The 10843-nt window shown below is 39.7% G+C and overlaps 1 protein-coding gene across 1 annotated transcript; it reads right to left on the minus strand.

Moving 5' to 3' along the window:
- Positions 1–651: 651 nt before the first annotated feature.
- On the minus strand, positions 652–1650 carry LOC308641777 (mas-related G-protein coupled receptor member X1-like; the record flags this gene model as incomplete). The annotated part of the gene is given in 2 exon segments (XM_081280379.1): positions 652–1233; positions 1237–1650. Coding segments are annotated over 2 exon segments (996 nt in total).
- Between the last annotated feature and the right edge of the window lie 9193 nt (positions 1651–10843).

Below are 10843 nucleotides of genomic sequence, written 5' to 3' on the forward strand. Positions count from 1 at the left end.
TAACTGCTTGCCAGTTCTCAGGATGAAAGGCTCTTATTTAAACCACTAAAAAAAAAAAAAAAACCCATGGCCAACTGGTCACCATGCCATGGACAAATTCTACCATTTTTTTGTGAGCTATTTTTTTTTAATGTAGGGCAGTAAGGACATTATTTTTCCAAACCCAGAGAATTAAATAACATTTAAAAGTAGTAGAACTCCATCAGAACCAAACTTTCTTTGTACAACAATTGCAACATGATTCTCAGAATATAGTCTGAGAGAGAAATTGCAACATGATTCTTAGAACATAGTCTGAGAGAGAAATAAGGAATCATTAATTTTTTAAATAACTTTGGTAGAAAACAATCATAAATAAGAGGTTTAGCATTTTGAACAACAATTCTTTCCATTGAAATGAAAATTACAAAGAAAAGATTCAGAGGAAGATAGGATAAGAAATTTATTGAAAATATCAGTAAGAATGGAAATGTTCTTATTTCATCCCGGTTTCTCTAAGAAAAGCAAGACAATCCAGTTTAAAATAAATACATTTGAAGACCATGAGTAATTTCAGAGGCACAGACTGAAATTAAAGTAGACAGCTATCAAGTGTGGTGGGGGCAGTGTTGATTCGCCAAAATACATCTAATGGACCAGAGCACAGGTTCTTCATCCCTGCTCCACTCTGCTACCTGACATCTCCAGGGTTCCCTGAGGAAGGCTGTCTCCACATTCTTCCTCCTCAGGAGTGTCCTGCAGAGCCCGCTCAAGCACCAGCTTGAGGTTCTGACGCTGCAGCCGCTGCCTAAAGGAGCCAACAAAGAAATAAATGATGGGGTTGGTGCAGCTGTTAACACAAGAAAAGACATTTGAAACCAGATAAAGACAAGTGTATGCATCAAAATCGACTGAAATCCAGTCTGACAGAAATAAATAGATGCCAAAGGGCAGGTCACAGAGGATAAAGACCAGCAATGTGAGCAGGATGGTCACATACAGCTTGGTCAGTGTCTTATGCCTAGAACCACAAAGGATTCTCCATAGCAGGGCCAGGCTGGACCCTGAGAAAGTCACAAATAAAACAATCAGCCATGCCGTTATGATTAAATCAACTTTTATACACCAATAAACTCCACTATTGATAATCAAGGTAGAACAATAGACCATGTCCAGGACTCCCATAAACATGGACAGGGCCCAGAGCAGGGCACACATGACAGCTGACATGTGTCTAGGGCGGCGACAGCGATATCAGATGGGCCACAGGGCCGACAGGCAGCGCTCAGTGCTAATAGCACTAAGGATGCTCAGGCCTGCGATGTAGGAAATGATTCCCCCAGTTCGCACGATGTCATATGTAGGGACAGAGAAGTGAAAGAACATTTTGACGATGTCCACCAGGAAAGCAGTGATATAGAAACAGAGAAAGAAGAAGTCAGAGGCAGCCAGGTTTAGGATATAGACTGAGAAGGCGTTTTTGCGCATGCGGAAGCCCAGCAGCCAGAGCACAGATGCGTTTCCCGTCAGTCCAACCAGGGCAATGAGGAGGGCCAGCACTTTTGGAAGAAGGTTATTCCTGTCACAAGTTGGAGGAAGGTGCTGGTAACTTCCATTGGTTGGTGTGGCTTCTGTACTCCAAGCTGTGATGGTTGGATCCAGGCTCTCCATCTCTGCACTGGTGCCCCTGGGAAAAAAACAAGACTCAAGGGCTAAGGAACTAACAGACCTTCTCAGAAGATATGCAATCGATCAACAAATATATGAAAAAAACTGCTCAACTGCTCTAGAAATTAGAGAAATATAAATAAAAAATACTCTAAGATGTCATCTCACTCCAGACAAAATGGGAATTATCAAGAACACAAGAAATTAAAAATGTTGGTGAGGATGTGGGGAAAAAGACACCCTCATACATTGCTAGTGGCACTGAAAATTGGTGCAACCACTCTGAAAGGCAGTATGGATGTTCCTTAGAAAACTTGGAATGGAACCACCATTTGACCCAGTTATCCTGTTCCTTGGTTTATACCCAAAGGATTTAAAATCAGTAGTCTATAGTAACGTTCATAGCAGCTCAATTCGCAATAGCTAAACTGTGGAACCAACCTAGATGCCCTTCAATAGATGAATGGATAAAAAATACTATGGTGTATATACACAATGAAATATCACTTAGCATTAAAAGAGAATAAAATTATGGCATTTGCAGGAAAATGGATGGAGTTGAGAATAAGTGAAGTAAGCCAATCCCCCCCAAAAAACAAAGGCTGAATGTTCTCTGATAAGTGGTTGCTGATCCATAATGGGGTGTGTATGTGGGAAGAATGGAAGAAGTTTGGAAAAAAGGGAGGTGGAGAGAGAGCATGGGGTAGGAAATATGGTGCAACCAACGCAATGAAAAGTTGTGCTCCATTTGGGTACAATAAAGTGAAATGCATTCTGCTGCCATGCATAACTAAATAGAACAAATACAAAAATATTAAAAAAGCAAGACTCGTCACTTGCTGCATGAGGTCAGTTTATCAGATCACCCTGATATGTGGAAATTAGTTATCTCCATTTTAAAGAAGAGGAAAACAAGATTGCAGAGATGAAGGAACCTACAAAGAGTGGGGGATTCTTGAAATATGGATTCAAATTCAACACTCATTGTCTAAAAATTTTCTGAGCTCTCTGACCTGAAATTAAATGACATGGAAATATATTATGATCCAAACCTCCACTCATGGGGTAGAGTTAAGGACTAGTTAGCACTGCTCTGCCTTGGCACTAAAGTTTGCTATTAGGTGCAGGAATTGAGATAGACACAGGTTACATCCCAGATCATGACATCCCCTTGCCTATGAGTGTTCCATCCAAGGAGAAGAAGACCTGGATTTATATTCATGAGGGGAATGTGAGCTTCTGGTAGGACAGGAGAGGATGGCTAGGTTTAAAAATACCTCACTGTGTCAGACATTGGAGACAGGATCACTTTTTAATCCCTGGTGCTTGGCTTTATGTGTGGCCCACATATTCTCAATATTCATTGAAGAATGAATGTATTAATGAGGAGGCTTAAAGTGTTAGGTGATTTGGGTTAAATAGAAAGTAAAATTGGAAATAAAATACTTTGACATGCATATAATGAAATGAAGGAACTATCATTCATCATAATTTTTATTGTGAACAACAGTGGGTATATTCACAATGACTTGCATGTCCCCAAATAACTGTTGTTGATGGCTGATATGCCTTTGAAGTGAGCATTTAAATAACTTTTTCAGCACCTAGAGGCATTTTGGTTCACAGTGTATGTGTCAGATTTGTGTTTTAGCAAAATTGCTTACCCTCTGAAGAGGATATAATAATGGGTGAGGTTTTGGAGCCACTGAAAAGAAATGTTTTAAATAAGGGGATATCTATGGAGGACTACTGAGAGGTGGGTACAATATAAACTTCCTCAGTTCTTTCCCAGGTGATCCTTATTTACATATTCTTTGTTGACAAAAGCTTTTGTGTGAGAGGAGTGTATGTGGGTAATAGAAGAAGTTGAGGGATGGGAGTGTAAAGAGATTGCTCAAACAGATTTCCATTAAGGAAAAAGGACAAGATCATACTGTAATGATTAACAGGAGCTGATTGAGAGTTTATTGGATAATTTTTCTTTGAACTCTCTCAAGAGCTATGAGGTAAGAATTAGTATTTTTCACATTTTTTAGCATGAATGGAATCAGAGCAAAACAGGATGAGCAATAGCTCCCCCCCTTATTTCCCCATACAGTGTAGATTTGAAAACCCAGGTTCTACACTTTGAGCAGTACTTTGGATCCACCACCACTGTGTGTCCGTTATATGTGGATGAGGGAAAAGCAGAGGAGTAACTCCCAGGTTACATCCTAGATAGCAATCAAAATTGTGGCTGAGATAAAATCTAATGTAAGCAAACTTCAGAAACAGACAAGAAGAGAAGTCAATCTAACAGAGAACAAAAGAGGTGGGTGAAAGGCAGGAGAATATATGAGAAATGAGAAGCCCTCTCCTGTCTCACAAAGGCAGCCACGACTTCAGAACACAGAGCACTCAAGAGGGGCTGGAGGCTTGTGAGTGGAAAAAGGTCACATTCTCCTCTTTTGGCCTGCAGAGGAACCTCAGACAAGATCCTTCTTGAATTTTCTTTGAAAGACAATTCCCCCCCAGCATTGGAGTCTCTCAGGAAAATCATGGTACAGATTAGAGATAAGGGTCAGGGAGGGTGACCTCAAAACTGAGAGGTTGGAGGTCCCACCAATGTGGGCAGTGACAAAATACAGAACTGGATAGTTATAATGGAGTGGATGGTAAGGTTAAAGGAAGGAGGTATCAAGAAGATAGAGAGATTAGGATGTTGGATTGACCATCTTGGTGGATATTGGTGATACCATACAGAAAGACAAGTTTGATGCTGGAAAAATCATTAAATTTGACATTTAGACTATGAAATAATATAGTTAATATTTAGATACCCACCAGTGACATTAAGCATATAATTTTTTATATTTTCTACCAATTTTTCTTTAAAAAAGAATATATAAAACTACAGAGACAACTAATGACCCAGCCTTCTATCACCTCTCTGTCTGTGGCTCTGCTTAGCTTCTGAAATCAGTGTGCATTATTTCTTACATGTGTAACAGGATGTTAGAAAAAACAAGTAACTATAAAGATCAAGTTGTTATAAAAATATGAAAAGAATTTACATATACTCTCCAATTTTTTAAATGGATACTAAACTACTAACATACTCTCTATATCAAAGTACAAAAATGTTTAAAGTTTAGTAGAGGTGACTTTCCTAATGACCCTAAAGCTGAGCTGATGATATCATATTGAAGAACTCTGCCTGGGCATAGGTGGTAACTCTGTCATTGTTTCCTCCATTCTGAAGGATGCCCTACCCTATAGAAAATCTCTATTATAGCATTTGGGAAAAAGGGAGTACATACAAGATATAGAATAAACATAGTGTTGGCCTGGGGAGAGCATCAGATCTGGATTCAGGGACCCTGAGTTCTTTTTACTGAATTATTCTATAAGAGCAGTCAATACATTTGGCTGTGAAAACTGAAAATTATATGAATGTCATCTTTTTAATAAAATTATTTTACTGTCTCCCGAATCCTCAGAGTTATTTGGCAGCCTCAGTGTCTGTGTTTCATAGGGACCTGCTGTGTTGTTAGGGCATCTCATAGTGGGCCCTTCTTTCTACTTGAGTTCTTTGTGGAATGAGTAACCTCTGGTACCAAATAGTTCAGACTTTGTACAGACTCTAGTTTTGGTTAGTATGGTTGACCTGAATATGGAAGGGCCAGTTGTGTTTAATTCTGCTCCTCATGAAGACTGGCAGTTAGACTAAGGGAAAGTCACAAGCAGAACATTGGTACAAACTCCTGGATCTCATTGCCTTCTCAAGCTTAATAAATCTCCAAACTATTTTTAAATGGTTTCCAATGAACACTGGGATTTTGAAATAAACACTGGGATTGCATGTCGAAATGGGATCAGTCACTCATATTTTTAGACTTAAGTATGTCTTTTTAAGAGCTAAATAAATGTGAATTTTCAAGGGTAAAAGGTCATACTTTTCATTACCAGAACCCAATGCCAATATGTCACCATATCAGGGATAAATGTCTCCAGAGGACTTTTCATAAACCACTGACTATTCCACTGTAGGCACTGTTTTCCAAAAGAATTTATGATTTAATGAGTTCTATGGATCATTCAATCAAAAAACGAAGTGTCTACCTATAACAACACCTAGTCACAGACCAGAATATGATCCCCAGGGGAATAAAGCCTGAGAGAAAAATAAGGAATCATTTTTAAACTGTCATGTATAGAACAATTATAAACAGGATTTTGTGGTTTGGTGAGGGATTCTTCTCACTGCAGTGAAACTAAGTAATAAGTGCTGAATGAGAAATGATTTAGAGAAGATAACACGAGAAGTTTATTAGTTTAGAGAGGGATGCAGTTATTCTCAGTTGTTTCACATTCATGTAACTTCTCTGAGCAAACCCAGGCAAGCCAGGTTAATAGAAATGCATTTGAAGACACTGGGGCATCACTGAGGCATTTCAGGGGCAGGGGGCTGAGAGAAGAGCAGACAACTGTCAAGGGGGACTGGGTTGTGTTCATTTGCAAAGCCACTTCTGGTCACTGGGCAGAGGCTCGTCACCACTGCTCCACTCTGCTTCCCAGCATCTCCAGAGTTTCCTGAGAACAGCTACTTCTGCATTCGTCCAGCTCCCCAGTGTCATAGAGCCTTCTGGAGAAGCATCTGGAGGGTCTGCGGCTTCAGCCTCTGCCTGAAGGGGCCAAAGAAGAAGTCAAAAACAGGGTTGGCTCAGCTGTTTCAGGGCAGGATAAAAACAATGCAATAAGGTCACAAAAGAATAAAACATATTCCGTTTGAACCCACAACCCAGGGAGCCTTTGGATGCCATCAGGCAGGTGGTAAGAGAGGATGACTAGGACCTGCCACAGGAGGGTCCCAAAGAGCTGGTCAGTTGCATCCCTGGAGCCACATAGGAACCTGATCAGCATGATAACTCTGGATCCAGAAAGAACCACAAATAAGAACTTTGCAATGTGCTGATGAAGAAACGAAATGCTTGACATCAAATAGAATCAAAGTGCCCAACAGGAAGCCTCAGCAGTTCCCTTACATGATGCTTAGCAAAAGGAACAAGGCCTAGAGCAAGTCATACCAAGTAACAGTCCTCATCCTTCAACCTTGAATCTCCATGGCCAGTTTGTGTGCCCACTACACAGGAAGAGAGTATGGGGTTGAAAGCTTTACTCTTAGTGGTGTAGACATGGCCAACAGAATAGGTGAACTTTGGAAACTTCAAGTAAGAACAATTCATTTAATATGCAAATCAGAGGAGTTGGGACAATAGAGAACAGACTCCAAAGCCCAATGGTCCATTTTTGCCTCTAAAAAGGCCCAGTGAGTCCAGACTGCCCAGGGATCAACAGAGCAGGAGGATCCTAGTAGAAGAAGGCAGGGCCCTCTGTGCATCAAGACTGAAGGCATCCATCATGTGCTCTCTCAGATCCTGCTGCCCTGCAGGTCCAAGGAGAATGTGAAGAAAACCACGGCCTCTGTTATTTTTTCCCTCATGTTTCCTTGATCTTTTTATTTATGGTGCTGGACACAGGTTATAGCTCTATTTCTCATTTTTTCCCCCTAAGTGACAAAAGTGATTGCTGGAAGTTCATAAAGCAACTGGACTGCTGAGATGAAACTAGAACCCAGGGCTTTTTAGAATCCCTTTCTCCCTGCCCACTCTCCCTTAGACTAGGGCACAACTAGAAACCTGAAATTGAATCAAACTCTGGAAGATTTCTGTTTGGCTGCAACTAATTTGAAGCTGTTGTCGTTCTTAAAGAGCATTGGTGAATTTCAAGTGGAAATTCATATTATAAAGAAATAACAATATTGGGCAACATCAAGGTCACATCATTATATGACAGTTTGCAAATGGAGCTGGGCAGCACTTAGTCCATGCTCTTAACCTCATTCTAAGGCTATGTTTTACTTGCCATTTATAGAAAATTTGCCTTCTTGTTTTTCTTGAAGAGGAAAGACACCATTTCCTATAACAATTCTAAGATATCTCTTATCTGACCCATCTGGCTTAATTCCCCTGGCCTCTGTACGTTTTTGAGTTGTGATTGTAAAGCACACGTTCCTCATTTGCAAAGTGAAACTTTTGAATAAGATGATTCCAAGGGCCTTTCTCCTTCTGGGACCCAGGTTTTCCAATAAAATCTGAACTTCAGATGTGAGTTGTGCCGCTGACAATGCTCTCTTGTTTTGTAAATGGTTTAGAAGGATTGCTTACCCTTTGTTCTTTTGTCCCTGAATTATGGTGTAGCTATGCTTTAGGTCAAAATGTCCTTGCCTTTGGAGTTTATCCTTGATCTTGATATTTTTTAATTTTTAAATTCTTTTTAGTTATTACACAATACCAGGATACACCTTGACACAATCACAAAAGCATGGATTGATCTTTGATTTTGAACAAAATGAGGTCTTTGGGCAAGGAAGCATAGCTGTAGTTGCTAAGAAGTCAGAGAAACAGAAGAAGCCAAGACCAGCCCAACAAAATATCTATTATTTACTGTTTCCTCCCATCTTCCTCTCTTTTTCCCTCCTTTCTTTTCTGTTTCTCTCCTTTGAGCAAAGATATCACTATGAATAAGCCCTTCTACAAAGACCAGTCTTAACCACCGATAGAGGTTAGATTGTTCTCAACCCAAAGGGTTATTTTGAAAGAGCACCTCCTACCATTTAAGCAATTAAATATTCAGTGAAATAACTTGCTGGGTTTTAATAGAGCCTATGCAAATATACAATCATTAGAACGTGAACAAATTACTTTATTTTTTATTTCTCTGTGGGCCTTAGATTCCCCAAATGAAAAAGAAAAGAGAGGAGAAAAGAAGAATGCTCTTATAGTTCCCTGAAGCCTTACATTTTCCAAGGAGACAGCCAGATTTTAGGCAGTGCAGCAGCACCAGCAGGTAACAGCTGTACCACTCTGATTCTACATCTGCAAGGCCTTGGGATCCCTTCCCCTCAAAGCTGTACCATGGAGCTGTCTGGGTCTCTTCTCTCTGGGTCTCCTCTGGATGCCTAATGAGCAATGAATCAGGGATTTCTACCTACCTGTCTTGCTAGAAGACATTTATCTCAAGTATCTTCCATGCTATTAATTTCTCTTTTTGCATAATTTGTTGGTTGTAGATGGGGAGAGTGACAGGACCTGAATATTTCTGATTACTTATTCTTGAAGTCCTGCAGAGTATTTGGATTTTGCAGGTCCCCAGCAGCAGGGCTGTGAACATTTAAGCATAGGTCATTTCTCTGGTGACTATGTAAAAATGCAGAAATTTTCTGCCATTTACATTACTGTATTTAATAAATCCTGCCTTTGTCTAAAACATTACAGTTTACAAATGGAAGGCAATTTCTCTGAAACAATTTCTTTGAGCTGACATTTCCTGTTTGGCTTGTCCACTTTTCTGCTCCTAACTTCTTGACTTAACAGTTAGGGCATAGGATTAAGCCAAACACTGTCTTCCTCTAGGTAACTTAATTCTCAGGGAAATAATGGGCTGGGTTGTTTCAGGAGAGGATCAGGTCTCAGTTGTTAGAGACATAGAAGGTAATGTTGTATGAGTCCTTCTTGAGAATTAAACCCTATGGAGGTGTAATGTTAGTGTCATTTATTCAAATGACAAGTATTCACTGGGTACCTACACTGTTCCCCAAATTGTCTTAACTAACAGGTTTTGCAGTTGTGAGCAAAAGGAAGTCCTTGTTTGAGTAGATTATGTTTTATTGGGGGAAACACTGTCTACTGTTCTTTTATAACCATAGTCTAAGATTAATGAATTCCATGTGATGGTACTCTAGTTTGGAAAGAATTTTCAACCATGATTTTGGCCAGTTCAGAGTTCTCATATATTTATACACCACAGTGAAAGTAATAGAGGCCTCTGGACATCAATTGACAGACAGCAGCCCTATCACTGGAAGTGCTTCAGGTTCTTAAAGTGGACTCTGAGGGAGGCTGGTTCAAAGTCTTAATGCTCCAAGGTGAAAATGGTCCTGCACATGGCCTACAGGAGAAAGAAGAGGATGAGGGAATGGTGTGCAGGCATCAGGAGTTACATACACTCACAATCCACCAGAACTGGAAAACATCTTAAGAGAAAAATCTCTTGTAATATCTTTATTTTATTTTATTTTATTTATTTATTTATTTATTTATTTTTATTGGTTGTTCAAAACATTACAAAGCTCTTGACATAGCATATTTCTTACATAAGCTTTGAGTGAGTTATGAGCTCCCATTTTTACCCCCAACGCAGATTTCAAACTCATATCAGTTACATATCCCCATTTTTACAAAATGCCATATTAGTAACTGTTGTATTCTGCTACCTTTCCTATCCTATACTATCCCCCCTCCCCTCCCCTCCCCTCCCATCCTCTCTATCTACCCCATACAAAATATCTTTATTTTAGAGCTGTAGTTTGAATGAATCTCAGAAAAGTGTCTTGCCCCAAATCACAATCAGTAGTCAGTGGCAAATTGGCATTAAAATAGATTTATATATATATATATATAAAGATAAGGATAACAAGTATATTACAAATAACTGGAAATAATCATTCCAAACCAATTAAATCTTATATAATGTGAGTTTGCAAGGGTTATAACCTAGGAAATGACATTTTAAGAACTCTATCAAATAATTTCAGGCACAGTGAGGTCTGGCAGTCACTGGCCTAGGGATGGACTTTCAAATTACTTTTCTTTAACTTAAGCTTCACTAAAATTCTGTGTCCATATTAAAATTGAGATCACTTCTCTAATTTTAGGCCAGGTTCTTTAGAAGGAGAATTGGACATGGAAGTTGGTGTGCCTGTGATTTATTAAGAAATGCTCTCAAGAGAAGCCTGTAAGGAAATGAGTAAAGGATTATGGGAAAAGAGAAGAATCTAAGCAAAAATAAGGTTTCATCAAAGTCTAGCCTCAGCATAGTCTTGCAGGAGTCTCTGGAATGTAGATCACCAGAGAGTTCGTCTCTCCTTGATTCAGGGAGCTGGGCTCCTACCTACCACACACATTGGTCAGTCATTGCTCCAGGCAGCCTGCACTGAGGTATGTACACTGTGAAGCAGGTCCAATCTCCCGAGAGCAATTCATTGGTGGAGTTTCCCTTGTGAGCTATGAAGAGGAATTCAGTTGACAACTGAGGATAAGTGTGCCCAGCTAGCACCAACAGTGTCTGCTATTGTCTGCACTTGCACCCCTGAGGC

This window comes from Spermophilus citellus (genome assembly GCF_964194105.1).
Source record: "Spermophilus citellus genome assembly, chromosome: 2".
In the NCBI taxonomy this organism is placed as follows: Eukaryota; Metazoa; Chordata; class Mammalia; order Rodentia; family Sciuridae; genus Spermophilus; species Spermophilus citellus.